Source organism: Pseudophryne corroboree, chromosome 1, assembly GCF_028390025.1.
Source record: "Pseudophryne corroboree isolate aPseCor3 chromosome 1, aPseCor3.hap2, whole genome shotgun sequence".
NCBI classification, from domain to species: domain Eukaryota; kingdom Metazoa; phylum Chordata; class Amphibia; order Anura; family Myobatrachidae; genus Pseudophryne; species Pseudophryne corroboree.
The window spans coordinates 216,107,928-216,125,873 of record NC_086444.1 but is presented as its reverse complement, the minus strand read 5'-3'; the positions used below and the strand labels follow the sequence as shown (position 1 = coordinate 216,125,873).

Sequence of the window (17,946 nt, the reverse complement as noted above, 5' to 3'; positions counted from 1 at the left end):
AGCCTCGGGCTCTTTGAGCTGTGCTGGTTGAATAAATATGGGGTAAAAAATGACAGGGGTTCCCCCATATTTAATCAACCAGCACCGGGCTCTGCGCCTGGTCCTGGTTCCAAAAATACGGGGGACAAAAAGCGTAGGGGTCCCCCGTATTTTTGAAACCAGCACCGGGCTCCACTAGCCAGGTACATAATGCCACAGCTGGGGGACACTTTTGTACTGGTCCCTGCGGCCCTGGCATTACATACCCAACTAGTCATCCCTGGCCGGGGTACCCTGGAGGAGTGGGAACCCCTTAAATCAAGGGGTCCCCCCTCCAGCCACCCAAGGGCCAGGGGTGAAGCCCGAGGCTGTCCCCCCCCATCCAAGGGTGGCGGATGGGGGGCTGATAGCCTTTTGAAAAAATTTGAATATTGTTTTTAGTAGCAGTACTACAAGTCCCAGCAAGCCTCCCCCGCAAGCTGGTACTTGGAGAACCACAAGTACCAGCATGCGGTGGAAAACCGGGCCCGCTGGTACCTGTAGTACTACTACTAAAAAAATACCCCCCAAAAAACAGGACACACGCACCGTGAAAGTATAAGTTTATTACATACATGCACACCTCCATACATACATACTTACCTATGTTCCCACGAGGCTCGGTCCTCTTCTCCATGTAGAATCCTTGGGGTACCTGTGAAAAAAATTATACTCACAGAATCCAGTGTAGAATCAGACCTTTGTATAATCCACGTACTTGGCAAAATAATAAAACGGAAACCCGACCACGCACTGAAAGGGGTCCCATGTTTACACATGGGACCCCTTTCCCCGACTGCCAGGACCCCCCCTGACTCCTGTCAAAGAGGGTCCCTTCATCCAATCAGGGAGCGCCACGTCGTGGCACTCTCCTGATTGGCTGTGTGCTCCTGTAGTGTCTGTGAGACAGCACACGGCAGAGATACAATGTAGCGCCTATGCGCTCCATTGTAGCCAATGGTGGGAACTTTGCAGTCAGCGGTTGACCGAAAGTAACCTCACCGCTGACCGCAAAGTTCCCACCATTGGCTACAATGGAGCGCATAGGCGCTACATTGTATCTCTGCCGTGTGCTGCCTCACAGACACTACAGGAGCACACAGCCAATCAGGAGAGTGCCACGACGTGGCGCTCCCTGATTGGCTGAAGGGACCCTCTTTGACAGGAGTCAGGGGGGGTCCTGGCAGTCGGGGAAAGGGGTCCCATGTGTAAACATGGGACCCCTTTCAGTGTGTGGTCGGGTTTCCGTTTTATTATTTTGCCAAGTACGTGGATTATACAAAGGTCTGATTCTACACTGGATTCTGTGAGTATCATTTTTTTCACAGGTACCCCAAGGATTCTACATGGAGAAGAGGACAGAGCCTCGTGGGAACATAGGTAAGTATGTATGTATGGAGGTGTGCATGTATGTAATAAACTTATACTTTCACGGTGTGTGTGTCCTGTTTTTTGGGGGGTATTTTTTTAGTAGTAGTACTACAGGTACCAGCGGGCCCGGTTTTCCACCGCATGCCGGTACTTGTGGTTCTCCAAGTACCAGCTTGCGGGGGAGGCTTGCTGGGACTTGTAGTACTGCTACTAAAAACAATATTCACATTTTTTCAAAAGGCTATCAGCCCCCCATCCGCCGCCCTTGGATGGGGGGGGGGGGGGGGGGGGGGGGTGGACAGCCTCGGGCTTCACCCCTGGCCCTTGGGTGGCTGGAGGGTGGGACCCCTTGATTTAAGGGGTTCCCACTCCTCCAGGGTACCCCGGCCAGGGGTGACTAGTTGGGTATGTAATGCCAGGGCCGCAGGGACCAGTATAAAAGTGTGCCCCGGCTGTGGCATTATGTACCTGGCTAGTCCCCCGTATTTTTGGAACCAGGACCAGGCGCAGAGCCCGGTGCTGGTTGATTAAATATGGGGGAACCCCTGTAATTTTTATCCCCATATTTTTCTAACCAGGACCGGCTCAAAGAGCCCGAGGCTGGTTATGCTTAGGAGGGGGGACCCCACGCAATTTATTTCCAGTTTTTACACTAAACAGACCCTTTCCCATAGATAACCATGCACAGATCTCACTGATCCGTGCATGGTTATCCAAACTCGACTGGAAAAAGCAGGTCTATTTTTTTGCTGCTTTTTTTAACGAATCGAAAAAAACCAGACCCGCACTTAAGCACTCAGAAACTAACACCCAAATACGAATGAATAGTGAATGCCCGTATTGTATGAAATAACAGCCGTGTTTGACCGATGGTCTATTCATTCGTATTTCGGAACTTTGCAAATCAAACCATTACGAATAGTCCAAACACTGCCGAGATTGGTGCTTAGTGAATTCCCGGATTGGGACTTAGAAAAAAAAACACAAAACGGACAAACTCGAATTCTTAGTAAATATTGGCCCTGGTGTCCAGCTACTAGCTGACCAGTTACCAGCTGTTCCGGTCCAATCCCGGTGTCCAGCTACCAGCTATTCTGTTACCAGTTACAGTATTCCATTTCAATTCGAATGTCCAGCTGTCCAGTTACCAATTATTCCGGTTCAATCTCACTGTCCAGTTACAGGTCGAGTATCCCTTATCCAAAATTGTACCAGGTATCCAACTACTAGTAATTACAGTATGTATGTGCATCTGCATACATCTGCGTCTGCCAATTCCTTTTCTGTCAAAACCCTTAATCCAGTTCCACAGGCAAATATATCTGTGACACGGGCACATTGTTTTTATGTTCGGTGTTAATTTTCAGCGTTTTTTTTTTTTAAATCACTGCAATGGTCTGCTCTGTTGATCATACAGATGTATCTTTGCACGAGGTATTGAGCTCCCAACAGTTACAGTACTCCTGGAAAAAGCATATCTAGAGATGTTACCTACTCAGCATTACCAGGGAGCACCGAGTACCATGGCCCTCATTCATAGCGAATGCAGTATTGCGTCTGTACGCAGAGGTTGTATTCGGCGGGTCTGCGTGCATACACCAGCCACAGTGCGTGACCCTACACCTTGCGGCCGCATCCTTCCAGGTGGGCATTTGGTGGGTGGCATTTCGGGGGCATACCGCAATATTTTGGACGCGTTACATCACAGGCAGCAGCTCCGATAAAAAAACTGGTGGCGGACAGCCTGACAGCGCAGGCAGGTGTAAACCTTAATTTGATGCATCCGCAATCTTGAGGCTGTGTCACACATGCTGGACAGCCTTGCCCTGTGCTGAGTGGCCCCCAGCATGTAAGGAGATGGACGCAGATCTTGCTGTGTATGCAGTGATCTGTGTCCATCTTTGAATAACCCCCCATATGAACTTCAGGTGCACTTGCACATTTTCCCTGTTCTGCCTCTCTATGTGTATGGGCTGTAAATACAACTTGCATGGCATTCTGCATTCTATGGGGTAAATTTACTAAGATGGGAGTTCTATTTAAGATGGGATGTTGCCCATAGCAACCAATCAGATTCTACTTCTCATTTATCTAGCACCTTCTAGAAGATAAAACCTGGAATCTGATTGGTTGCTATGGGCAACATCCCATCTTAAATAGAACTCCCATTTTAGTAAATTTACCCCTATGGGTTCTAGTTAAGCTCTTTTGTGCTCGCCCCGCTGCTTGCATGCCGGCGGTCGGGATCCCGGCGCCGGTATGCTGGGCGCCGGTATACTGGGCGCCGGTTTGCTGGGCACCGGGATCCCAAGCGCTGGCAAAACGTAGTAGACCCGTTGGGGCGGACCTCCCTCCCATACAGGAATAATATCAGTCAAGAGTCAGGATGCGAGCAGAGAAAATCATGGCAGATATGCAGCACCCAGGTCACAAATTGTTTGAATTGCTTTCATCAGGCAGACGCTACAAGTCCATTCCTGCGAAGTCGAGCAGATCCATTAAAATCTTCTTCCCACTAGCTGTCCACCAGCTGAATATGCAAAAAGTCTAACATGTATAACATGTGTAATATGTCGAGTCTATCGTACAGTTGCAATGTGCAGTATGAACTCATCTGTGTAATGTATGTAATGTATGCTACGTTTTTTCCCCCTTCTTATGCTATGTATTACCCCTTCATGTTGCTGCTTGGCGATGCATTGTACCGCAAAAAATTCTTAGTGTACATGAGTACACCTGGTCAATAAACCTGATTCTAATTCTGATTCTGATTCTTTTTGAGCGAGGCTGAGATAGCGACACCTTTGCTTTCTGATAGTTCAATGTATACAAACTTTGTTTTATGCACAAAACTATTACAAATATTTTAAAATACTACCTTCAGGCTGTGTGTATAAGGTGTATTCTGTGTTTAGACTTGGGTCCCAACCCAAAGAAATTTCATTATGATATGCAAATATTCCAAAATACCAAAAACACTTACTTTTTGGATATGGGAGACTCAACCTGTATGTTCTGTTGCTGATATGTTACTAGGTGTCTCTTTCTTTGACAGAATATATTTATTTAACGTATTATTTAGATTAAATTTAGCAGACCACCTATGTGGCAAGTGAAGCGTATGGGGTGTATTCAATACCTGTTGGAAATTGCTGTCTTGTTGGAAAGACGGCAGTTTCTGACAGGTTTAGGTCGAAAGGGGTTCCGACCTATTCAATACCGGGCCATTGTCAGAAACCACGTGGATTGTCGGAATCCTCGTGTGTATTGTCGGGAATGCAGCCAACCTACAGGCTTTGGTTTCAGTTCCGACAATGTCTATCCGACTTTTTTTAAAGTCGGATTGACATTGTCTGAACCGGGGAGATGAGACGGGGGAGCCGGGATAGGTAGGAGGGGACGGGACCACGTCAGGAGACGAGCGGGGACGGATCGTGTACGGGTGAGGAGCGTCTGTCGGGATGGAGTGTGGACGGGTGAGGAGACGAGCGTGGACGGAGCGTGGACGGGTGATGAGCGGCTGTTGGGAGCACCCAAATCTGACAGTCGTATTTGGACACTCATTGAATACTGACCTATCGGATCCTTTCCGTGAGAAAGGATCTGACAGGTATTGAATACACCCCTATATAGTTGAATATCAATGGTTTATAGTACAAACCCAGAAAGTGTGTGATGAAAGTGTATGACCGATAGTCACTGCATGTCTAATGAACAATGTGTCTTCTTTTTTTAGATTTCTGTGCAGCTTCTGGAAACAGCAGTAATACAGAGCTCTGCACTGGCAAGAAAAAATCCTACCTATCAAACTACCTCTACGTCTTTATCTTGGGTCAGCTGCTAATGGGAGTTGGAGGAACTCCTTTGTATACACTAGGAACTGCATTTTTTGATGACAGCCTTCCAACACATAAATCCTCATTGTACATAGGTAATTAAACTTCATTGGTATCCAAAATGTGGATACTTTTTATTAGGCCCTTTTATAGCTTCTAAGGTACCCTTAAAGCTACTGTATTAACTCAATTTTTAATGTAGGAATTAATTCTACATGCTTCACGCTCTTTTCCATATCAAACTACATTTAGGGTTGGGGAGTATAAAATGTGTCCCTCTTGGCTAGGAGGAAACATTCTGAATACATCCATAAGCTGTTTATTATTATTGCTTTTTTGTCATTAGCATAAAAGTTTTCAACATTTTACTTCAGTTTGTCTTCACCTTTTTTCCTATTTTGATGTATATTCACAAGCACTGTAAGTGACAATCTTTCATACAGTAATATCATAAACAATAAGATGTAAAATCACTTGTGCAGACACACTTTCTGGTTTTGTCTTCAACATTCTGTTCTCTGAACAAAGGAAACAGCAGCATGGAATTGCGTGAAACAGTACTTTGGGTATGGGCCATTATTGTACTTCACATATAAAATGCAGACAGTGACAGACAAAGCAATGTAACACCAGCATAAAGGCACAAAATCTGGGTACCCACTGAGCGACATGTCGTCTGACCTGGCAGTGTGTATTCTCGATATGGGAATTTCCGATATGCGGGTCCTCAGGTTTGATATGCTGCACCTCAAACCTGATTATATCGCTAGCATCCTGTAGTATGCTAATGAAGAATGGAACATGATTGTTCCATCCTCCATTAACAATGCTCAATGTGTACACAGCATTAATAGTGACTTGGGCAACCATGCATGGCTGGAATAGTGCAGGTGGGATGCAGTACCATTCTACACTCAACTTCTGCCTGGTTGATGCAGGGCAAAACTCTATTCCAGAATTTGCCATCAATGCTCAATGAGGTACATATCTGGTAGCCAGAGGTGTAGCGTGTAGCCACGGCGCCTGGAGCACATCCGTGCTATGGCGCCCCCCCAAGTGTACATGTGGGGTTAAACTAAAGGGGTGTCTTTCCATGGCTGCCTCCCCCCCTGTATCTACCCAAAGCTGCCTCCCCACTGTGTCTCCTCATGGCTGCCTCTCCCCCTGTATCTCCCCAAAGCAGCCTCCCCACTGTCTCCCCATGGCTGCCTCCCACCTGTGTCTCCCCATGGCTGCCTCCCCATTGTGTCTCCTCATGGCTGCCTCTCCCCCTGTATCTCCCCAAAGCTGCCTCCCCACTGTGACTCCCCATGGCTGCCTCTCCCCCTGTATATTTCCCTGAAGCTGCCTCCCCACTGTGTCTCCTCATGGCTGCCTCTCCTCCTGTATCTCCCCAAAGCTGCCTCCCCACTGTGTCGCCTCATGGTTGCCTCTCCCCCTGTATCTCCCCAAAGCTGCCTCCCCACTGTGTCTCCCCAAAGCTGCCTCCCCACTGTGTCTCTCCATGGCTGCCTCCCACCTGTGTCTCCCCATGGCTGCCTCCCCACTGTGTCTCCTCATGGCTACCTCCCACCTGTGTCTCCCTAAAGCTGCCTCCCCACTGTGTCTCTCCATGGCTGCCTCCCACCTGTGTCTCCCCATGGCTGCCTCCCCTTTGTTTCTCCTCATGGCTGCCTCTCCCCCTGTATCTCCCCAGAGCTGCCTCCCCACTGTGTCTCCCCAAAGCTGCCTCTCCACTGTGTCTCCTCATGGCTGCCTCGTCCCCTGTATCTCCCCAGAGCTGCCTCCCCACTGTGTCTCCCCAAAGCTGCCTCCCCACTGTGTCTCCTCATGGCTGCCTCTCCCCCTGTATCTCCCTATGACTGCCTCCCCACTGTGTCTCCCCATGGCTGCCTCCCCACTATGTATCCTCATGGCTGCCTCTCCCCCTGTATATTTCCCCGAAGCTGCCTCACCACTGTGTCTCCCCATGGCTGCCTCCCACCTGTTTCTCCCCATGGCTGCCTCTCCCCTTGTGTGTTCCCATGGCTTCCTCCCCCCTGTGTCTTTCCATGGCTTCTGTCCCCCCTGTGTCTTGTCTCCGTATGTATAGCTGCTTGCACCCCCTCCCCGTGTCTCCCCATGGCTTCCTCCCCCGTGTCTCTCCAGCGAATACACTTACCTCTCCTGCCCTCGTCCTGAGCTCCTCGTCGCAGTGGCGGTGGGCGGCTCCTCCTGTTCTTCAGTCACAGCGCACGGACGTCATGACGTCGTGCGCTGTGCCCAAAAGAAAAAAAAACTTTATTGTGTTGGTGGCGGCGGGCCGACAGGAAGAGCTGAGAGCATCCATCCCTCCTCCTCCCGCAGCGCAGCAACAGAGTACTGATGCCGCTGGCAGCGCAGTGTTAGCTGCTGGCGGGACTGCAGCACCCTTGCTAGAGGCAGGCGCCTGGAGTATGAGCTCCACCGGCGCCGCCCTCGCTACGCCTCTGCTGGTAGCTACAAAAGTCCTGTGATATGAATAACATCAGTGTCATGATCATCACTCTGCCATGACTATGATTACGTGCTTTGATGAGTTTTACAGTTGTCCTACTGATATTTGTTAAAAAGGCTTTTTCGATCAACAAGTTGTAAATTGCCTTGAAATCATTTGCATAAGCTATCTTATTTGCATGCTAGCAATTACAATTAATTCATGTACTGTATGTCATTATCCAGGAGTATTAGCTTCTGGTCACTGTTGCCTTCTGGCAATAATGTACTTTTCTCTAACGTCCTAGTGGATGCTGGGGACTCCGTCAGGACCATGGGGAATAGCGGGCTCCGCAGGAGACAGGGCACATCTAAAAAAGCTTTTTAGGTCACATGGTGTGTACTGGCTCCTCCCCCTATGACCCTCCTCCAAGCCTCAGTTAGGTTTTTGTGCCCGTCCGAGAGGGTGCAATCTAGGTGGCTCTCTTAAAGAGCTGTTTAGAAAAGTTTTTTTTTAGGTTTCTAATCAGTGATTCCTGCTGGCGACAGGATCACTGCAACGAGGGACTTAGGGGAGAGACTTGCAACTCACCTGCGTGCAGGAGGATTGAAGTTTTAGGCTACTGGACACTGAGCTCCAGAGGGAGTCGGAACACAGGTCAGCCTGGGGTTCGTCCCGGAGCCGCGCCGCCGATCCCCCTTACAGACGCTGAAGAACGGCAGAACGGAGGTCCGGAAACAGGCGGCAGAAGACTCCTCAGTCTTCATGAAGGTAGCGCACAGCACTGCAGCTGTGCGCCATTGTTGCTACACGGCTCACTGATCTCGGTAACGGAGGGTGCAGGGCGCTGCTGGGGGCGCCCTGGGCAGCAATATAGATTACCTTAGAGGCAAATAAATACATCACATATAGCCATTAAGGCTATATGTATGTATTTAACCCAGGCCAGTTTTCCTAATAACCGGGAGAAAAGCCCGCCGTGAAAGGGGCGGAGCTTATTCTCCTCAGCACTCAGCGCCATTTTCCTGACCAGCTCCGCTGGTGAGGAAGGCTCCCACTCTCCCCTGCACTACAGAAACAGGGTTAAAGAGAAGGGGGGCATAAATTGGCGATATAATTATATATTAAGAGCCCATATATAGAAACAACACCTTCTAGGGTTGTTATATACATTATGGCGCTTTTGGTGTGTGCTGGCAAACTCTCCCTCTGTCTCCCCAAAGGGCTAGTGGGTCCTGTCCTCTATCAGAGCATTCCCTGTATGTGTGTGCTGTAGGTCGGTACGTGTGTGTCGACATGTATGAGGAAAATGTTGGTGAGGAGACGGAGAAAATTGCCTGTAATGGTGATGTCACTCTCTAGGGAGTCGACACCAGAATGGATGGCTTACTTATGGAATTACGTGATAATGTCAACACGCTGCAAGCCGGTTGACGACATGAGACAGCCGGCGGACAAATTAGTATCGGTCCAGGCGTCTCAGACACCGTCAGGGGCTTGTAAAAACGCCCATTTACCTCAGTCGGTCGACAGACACTGACACGGACACTGACCCCAGTGTCGACGGTGAAGAAACAAACGTAGTTTTCCTTTAGGGCCACAAGTTACATGTTAAGGGCAATGAAGGAGGTGTTACGTATTTCTGATACCACAAGTACCACAAATAAGGGTATTTTGTAGGGTGGGAATAAACTACTTGTAGTTTTGCCTGAATCAGATAAATTAAATGAAGTGTGTGATGATACGTGGGGTTCCTCCGACAGAAAGTTATGGGCGGTATACCCTTTTTCCCGCCAGTAGTAAGGGCGAGTTGGAAAACACACCTTAGGGTGGACAAGGCGCTCACACGCTTATAAAAAACATGGCGTTACCGTTTCCAGATACGGCCGCCCTCAAGGAGCCAGCTGATAGGAAGCTGGAAAATATCATAACAGTATATACACACATACTGGTGTTATACTACGACCAGCAATCGCCTCAGCCTGGATGTGCAGCGCTGAGGGGGCTTGGTCGGATTTCCTGACTGAAAATTTTGATACCCTTGACAGGGACAGGATTTTATTGTCTATAGAGCATTTTAAGGATGCATTTCTATATATGTGTGATGCGCAGAGGCATATTTGCATTCTGGCATCAAGAGTAAATGTGATGTACATATCTGCCAGACGAAGACACGACAGTGGTCAGGTGAGGCAGATTCCAGACGGCATATGGAAGTATTGCCGTATAAAGGGGCGGTCCATTGGACCTGGTGGCCATGGCAACAGCTGAAAAATCCACCTTTTGTTACCCCGAGTCACATATTGGCAGAAAAGGACACAGTCTTTTCAGTCTCAGTCCTTTCGTCCCCATACGGGCAGGCGGGCGAAGGCCAGTCATATCTGCCCAGGGGGAGAGGAAAGGGAAGAAGACTGCAGCAAGCAGCTCATTCCCAGGAACAGAAGCTCCTCACGGCTTCTGCCAAGTCCGCAGCATAACGCTGGGGCCGTACAAGCGGACTCAGGTGCGGTAGGGGGTCATCTCAAGAGTTTCAGCAACACTCGCAAGGGAACTCCGGGATCCTACATGTAATATCCCAGGTGTACATTGGAAATTCGAGACGTCTCCCCCTCACACAATTCACAGGCTGTATTCCCAGCAGGTGATAATCAAAGTACCCTTCTTACAACAAGGAAGGGGGTAGTATTCCACACTATATTGTGGTACTGAAGCCAACCGGCTCGGTGAGATCTGAAATATTTGAACACTTACATACAAGCGTTCAAATCAAGATGGAGTCACTCGGAGCAGTGATAGCGAACCAGGAAGAAGGGGACGATATGATGTCACTGGATATCAGGGACGTTTACCTACAGGTCCAAATTTGCCCTTCTCACCAAGGGTACTTCAGGTTCCTGGTACAGAACTGTCACTATCAGTTCAGACGCTGCCGTTTGGATTGTCCACGGCGCCCCGGGTCTTTACCAAGGTAATGGCCGGAATGATGATTTTTCTTAAAAGAAACATGGACGCTTTCCTGATAAGGGCAAGGTCCAGAGAACAGTTGGAGGTCGGAGTAGCACTATCTTAAGTAGTTCTACGACAGCACGAGTGGATTCTAAATATTCCAAAATCGCAGCTTTTTCCGACGACACGTCTACTGTTCCTAGGGAAGATTCTGGACACAGTCCAGAAAAACGTGTTTCTCCCAGTGGAGAAAACCAGGGAGTTATCCGAGCTAATCGGGATCCTCCTAAAACCAGGAAAAGTGTCAGTGCATCATTGCACAAGAGTCCTGGTAAAAATGGTGGCTTATTACGAAGCAATTCCATTCGGCAGATTTCCCGCAAGAACTCTTCAGTGGGATCTGCTGGACAAATGGTCCGGATCGCATCCTCAGATGCATCAGCGGATAACCCTATATCCAAGGAAAAGGGTGTCTCTCCTGTGGTGATTACAGAGTGCTCATCTTCTAGAGGGCCGCAGATTCGGCATTCAGGATTGGATGCCGGTGACCACGGAGGCCAGCCTGAGAGGCTGGGGAACAGTCACACAAGGAAAAAATTTCCAGGGAAGTGTGATTAAGTCTGGAGAATTCTCTCCGCATAAATAAGCTTAGAGCAAATTTATAATGCTCTAAACTTAGCTAGACCTCTGCTTCAAGGTCAGCCGGTATTGATCCAGTGGGATAACATCACGGCAGTCGCCCACGTAAACAGAAGGGCGGCACAAGAAGCAGGAGGGCAGTGAAAACTGCAAGGATTTTTCGCTAGGCGGAAAATCATGTGATAGCACTGTCAGCAGTGTTCTTTCCGGGAGTGGACGACTGGGAAGCAGACTTCCTCAGCAGGCATGACCTCCACCCGGGAGAGTGGAAACTTCATAGGGAAGTTTTTCAACATGATTGTGGACCGTTGGCAAAGACCAAAGGTGGACATGATGGCGTCCCGCCCGAACAAAAAACGGGACAGGTATTCCGCCAGGTCATGAGACCTTCAGGCGATAGCTGTGGATGTTCTGGTAACACCGTGGGTGTACCAGTCTGTGTATGTGTTCCCTCCTCTGTTTCTCATAACCAGGGTATTGAGAATTATAAGACAGAGAGGAGTATGAACTATACTAGTGGCTCCGGATTGGCCAAGAGGGACTTGGTACCCGGAACTTCAAGAAATGCTCACAGAGGACTAAGGGCCTGGGGAGCTAAGAAGGGACTTGATTCAGCAAGTACCATGTCTATTCCAAGACTTACCGCGGCTGCGTTTGACGGCATGGCGGTTGAATGCCGGATCCTGAGGGGAAAAGGCATTCCATAAGAGGTCATACCTACCCTGGTCAAAGCCAGGAAGGAGGTGACCGCACAACGTCATCACCACATGTGGTGAAAATATGTTGCGTGGGTGAGGCCAGGAAGGCTCCACGACGGAAATTCAACTAGGTCGATTTCTACACTTCCTGAAAACAGGAGTGTTTTGGACCTCAAATTGGGGTTCATTAACATTTAAATTTCGGCCCTGTAGATTTTCTTCCAGAAAGAATTGACTTCAGTTCCTGAAGTCCAGATTGTAAAGGATGTATTGCATATACAGCTTTTTTGTGCCCCTAGGGGCACCGTGAGATCTCAACATAGTGTTGGGATTTCTTAAAATCATATTGGTTTGAACCGCTCAAATCTGTGGATTTGAAATATCTCACATGGAAAGTGACCATGCTGTTGACAAATATCTCACATGGGAAGTGACCATGTTGTTAGCCCTGGCCTCGGCCAGGCGATTGTCAGAATGGGCGGCTTTGTCTTACAAAAGCCCATATTAAAATTTTCCATTTGAACAGGACAGAACTGGGACTCGTCTCCAGTTTCTTCAAAAAGGGGTGTCAGCGTTTTCACCTGAAACAACCTCTTGTGGTGCCTGCGGCTACTAGGGACTTGGAGGACTCCAAGTTACTAGACGTGGTCAGGGCCCTAAAAATATATATATATATATATATATAGTTAGGACGGCTGGAGTCAGAAAGTCTGACTTGCTGTTTATACTGTATACACCCAACAAGCTGGGTGCTCATGCTTCTAAGCAGTATATTGCACGCTGGATTTGTAGTACAATTCAGCTTGCACATTCTGTGGCAGGCCTGCCACAGACGAAATATGTAGATGCCCATTCCACAAGGAAGGTGGGCTCATCCTGGGCGGCTGCCCGAGGAGTCTCGGCATTACAACTTTGCCGAGCAGCTACGTGGTCAGGGGAGAACACGTTTGTAAAATTTTACAAATTTTGATACTCTGGCTAAGGAGGACCTGGAGTTCTCTCATTCGGTGCTGCAGAGTCATCCGCACTCTCCCGCCCGTTTGGGAGCTTTGGTATAATCCCCATGGTCCTGACGGAGTCCCCAGCATCCACTAGGACGTTAGAGAAAATAAGAATTTACTTACCGATAATTCTATTTCTCGTAGTCCGTAGTGGATGCTGGGCGCCCATCCCAAGTGCGGATTGTCTGCAATGCTTGTACATAGTTATTGTTACAAAAATCGGGTTATTACTATTGTTGTGAGCCATCTTTTCGGAGGCTACTTCGTTTTGTTATCATACTGTTAACTGGGTTCAGATCACAAGTTGTACGGTGTGATTGGTGTGGCTGGTATGAGTCTTACCCGGGATTCAAGATCCTTCCTTATTGTGTACGCTCGTCCGGGCACAGTACCTAACTGAGGCTTGGAGGAGGGTCATAGGGGGAGGAGCCAGTACACACCATGTGACCTAAAAAGCTTTTTTAGATGTGCCCTGTCTCCTGCGGAGCCCGCTATTCCCCATGGTCCTGACGGAGTCCCCAGCATCCACTACGGACTACGAGAAATAGAATTATCGGTAAGTAAATTCTTATTTTCCCTCTGGTAGCTCATGAAATATACTGTAGCAAGTTGAGCTGTACTTGCCCCTGAAGTTCTTTCCAAATATACATGACAATGAACAGTTACCATTTTTCAAAGTCAGTGAAGTCCCCACGTGAAGCCCTGCTGGTCGTTATTATAGAAAGCCAGTGCAGTTCAGTATGTTTACTTTATACACACCACCGGACACCACTGGGGTGCTATTGTCTTAAGGTACACATTAACCAGATCTGTGTGGAAGCAGTGATGGGGGGAAGGGAATGGGTACAGATTTCCATAACCATGCCCCCTCTGTGATACTGCGTTCTGGTATCCGTTCAGATGGTCGACCATGCTATGGTCGACAGTCATTAGGTCGACCACTATTGGTCGACATTGACATGGTCGACACGATCCACGTGGACTACGATTGGGAACGGTAATCTACACAAAAAAGTAAAAAAATAAAAAAATAAACATGTCGACCTTTTCACGTGTCGACCTTTCACGTGTCGACCATGTGTCCATGTCGAACATGTCAATGTCGACCAATAGTGGTAAACCTAATGACTGTCGACTATAACATGGTCGACCATTCATACCGGAACCCTGCGATCTTACCCCCAGAAGTGTGCATCATAGTAATGAGGTAGCATCGCCATTCCCCATTAGCAGCACCCACGACAACCAGCCCCCAGGCCCGCCCATTATCTTGGCAACGCTCTGTGAAAGTGCTTGATTTCAGTATATTTGTTTTCACTCAATTACCCTAGTGTGTCCAGTTTCTTCTCCACATATATATTAAAATCTTACCAAACCTTATTTTACACAAGAACAACTTGTAAAAGAATCACAAGGGTATAATGTTGCAAATCATGTACTGTAAGTACATTTCTAAAACCCTTTAAGCAAAGCTGAGTGTTGTATTTCATTATGAAATACAGGATATCAGAGTTCATTGTGCTTTCAAAATATGTGCGTCCACTTGCATAACAGACTGTGCTTCTCTTCTTACTTCAAGTCTTGCGTTTCCTTATAAATGTGTATGTTAAAGAATATTGAACAGCTGCATTCTTTCTGTGTTCCACCAGTGGAAAGATGTTTAACATTACAAAATAAGATTTTAATTCAAACTTGAACAAACATGCGCAGAGAGAGTTAGATTTGGGTGGGGTGTGTTCAAACTGAAATCTAAATTGCAGTATAAAAATAAAGCAGCCAGTATTTACCCTGCACAGATACAAAATAACTAGAGATGAGCGGATTCGGATTTACTCGGTTCTTTACGCCAGAATTATCGCCATTTCTTATTTTCTGGATTTTTCTTATTGGCTATCCAAAACACGTGACGTTCCATAGCCAATAAGGAGATTTGGGTAAATCCGAGTAAAACCGAACCCGCTCATCTCTAAAAATAACCCCACCCAAATCTAACTCTCTCTGCAAATGTTACATCTGCCACACCTGCAGTGCACATGGTTTTGCCCAACTGCGAACAAATTTGCTGCTGCGATCAACTCTGTATTACCCCTATGGACACTCAGCATTGCCTTAAACAAAGCAGTGAAAGCTGTCCTATTTATTTTAATAAGTATTAATTTCAGTGGGCTTTTCAGCACTTGCCCTACAGGCAGATTTCCCATTGGAATATACAGTGCATCTGGAAAGTATTCACAGCGCATCATTTTTTCCACAATTTGTTATGTTAAAGACTTATTCCAAAATGGAATACACACAATACCCCATAATGACAACATGAAAAAAGTTTTTTTGTGATTTTTTTTTTGTGATTTTTTTGTGTGATTTTTATTTAAATTCATTAAAAATAAAAAACTAAGAAATCACATGTAGATAAGTATTCACAGCCTTTGCCACGAAGCTCAAAATTGAGCTCAGGTGCATCCTGTTTCCACTGATCATCCTTGAGATGTTCCTACAGCTTAATTGGAGTCCACATATGGTAAATTCAGTTGATTGGACATCATTTTGAAAGACACACGCCTGTCTATATAAGGTCCCACACTTGACAGTGCATGTCTGAGCACAAACCAAGCATGAATTCAAAGGAATTGTCTGTAGACCTCCGAGACAGGATTGTCTCGAGGCACAAATCTGGGGAAGAGTACAGAAAAATATCTGCTGCTTTGAAGGTCCCAATGAGCACAGTGGCCTCCATCATTCGTAAATTTAAGTAGTTCGGAACCACCAGGACTTTTCCTAGAGCTGGCCGGCCATCTAATCTTAGTGATCAAGGAAGAAGAGCCTAGTCAAAGAGGTGATCAAGAACCCGATGTTCACTCTGTCAAAGCTACAGCATTCCTCTGTGGAGAACCTTCCAGAAGGACAACCATCTCTGCAGCAATCTACCAATCAGGCCTGTAGAGTAGAGTGGCCAGACGGAAGCCACTACTTAGTAAAAAGCACATGGCAGCCTGCCTGGACTTTGCCAAAATGCACCTGAAGGACTCTCAGACCATGAGAAACAAAATAATCTGGTCTTATGAGACAAAGATTTAACTTTTTGGTGTGAATGCCAGGCATCATGTTTGGAGGAAACCAGGCACTGCTCATCACCAGGCCAATACCATCCCTACAGTGAAGCATGGTGGTGGCAGCATCATGCTGTGGGGATGTTTTTCAGTGGCATGAACTGGGAGACTAGTCAGGATAAAGGAAGAGATGAATGCAGCAATATACAGAGACATCCTGGATGAAAACCTGCTCCAGAGCGCTCTTGACCTCAGACTGAGGCAACGGTTCATCTTTCACCAGGACAACAACCCTAAGCCAAGATATCAAAGGAGTGGCTTCAGGACAACTCTGTGAATGTCCTTGAGTGGCCCAGCCAGAGCCCAGACTTGAATCTGAGTGAACATCTCTGGAGAGATCTGAAAATGGCTGTGCACCAATGCTTCCCATCCAACCTGATGGAGCTTGAGAGGTGCTGCAAAGAGGAATGGGCAAAACTGCCCAAAGATAGGTGTGCCAAGCTTCAACAAAGTATTGAGCAAAGTCTGTGAATACTTATGTACATGTGATTTCTTAGTTTTTATTATTGTGTGTAGAATTTTGAGGGAAAAATGAATTTATTCCATTTTGGAATAAGGCTGTAACATAACAAAATGTGGAAAAAGGGAAGCGCTGTGGATACTTTCTGGATGCACTGTATAGGCTACAAAAATCAAGGACAGAGAAGCTATTAAGAATAAATTTTCATGCCCCCTTCCATTGTTCTAGTGTTAGTCAGTCTGGGCTGGTGTCTACTGAATCAGGGTGACAGCCGCAAGGATCGTCCTGCTAAAGTGTAAATTAGCAGTTCTTAAAAGAAGCCAGAATATAGGCAGTTAGGGTTATCAAGGGTGTTGTGTCTGTAGTCTCTGGACGAAGAACAATTCCCTTTCCTGCTGCTTCACCTCCTCCCTCCCCACAGCCCTTCCCTGCCTGCCTCCTGGGCCCTCCTGCCCCCTGCACTTAACCCCAACCCCTACAATGAGAGACCAATTACTGTGGGATGGCTTTCCCTCCTCTGGGACCAGTCTGACATCGTACTCACCTCCCACTTTATATGTTCCTACCCTTTCATCTCCCTCTGCATCCCTTCTCTCTCCCAACCTTGGAAACCAGCTGCCCCCCCTACCTTGGGGAACAAACACAGACTCTCCCACCCCTTCATTTCACACTGGGTTCAAGCCAAAATGTACCCTGTATGTGGGAATAGCCAAGTGACATTACCCTCCATGCACAGCCCCCGCCAGAGTGGGAGCTATATGTGGACCCTGTCTCTTCGTCTTCTACATGAAGGTAATTAAAATGTTACAGGTACATTTTAGGGACATATTTATCATACACATTTTGTGAGAAATCCCCTGAAAACAAATGTTTTGGCGGGGATCTCCTAAATATATTTCCTTGTGTGTCAGGCACCCTAGCGCTGTGCCATTGGCGCCTGCCAAACAGCGCATAAGTCGCGCATGTGCACTGTGGGCGCACACCACTGGCAACACCCGCTCATACGCCGCCTCCCACTATTGCCACTGATTGCTAGCTGCACTGCCTGGCTACTTCTCACATAGGTAGCTGGGCAGCAGCAGCCTCAGCCTGTCAGTCACTTTCCGGTACTGCCACTCCCACCTCCCCAATGTAGGCAGCCGCAGCACTAAGCAGTGGCCGGGTTCTCGGAGAGATGAGATGAGGTCATAACTGAAAATGAAAGACTGGCATAGGGTAGGGATTTGGGATGTTATTAATGGGCAGATAAGATTATTATAAACTGAGAGAGAGTGAGGCATAGAGCGGTGGTTTCGGGGGGAGCAATCTTCCCCCAGCCTGCATGGCCGCCAAACTCGGGCGTCATTACTAAGGCTACAAATATCTATGGAAAATATATGTTAACCACAAAATTTGTCACAAAATAATGTTAACAA

At 47.5% G+C, this 17,946-nt stretch overlaps 1 protein-coding gene across 1 annotated transcript in view; it reads left to right on the top strand.

Moving 5' to 3' along the window:
* Window positions 1-17,946, top strand: part of SLCO4C1 (solute carrier organic anion transporter family member 4C1) — a 146,320-nt gene that overhangs the window by 60,594 nt on the left and 67,780 nt on the right. The window contains exon 3 of the mRNA XM_063964072.1: window positions 5,126-5,320. Within this exon, the coding sequence (XP_063820142.1) occupies window positions 5,126-5,320 (195 nt within the window). The remainder of the gene's footprint in view (window positions 1-5,125; window positions 5,321-17,946) is intronic.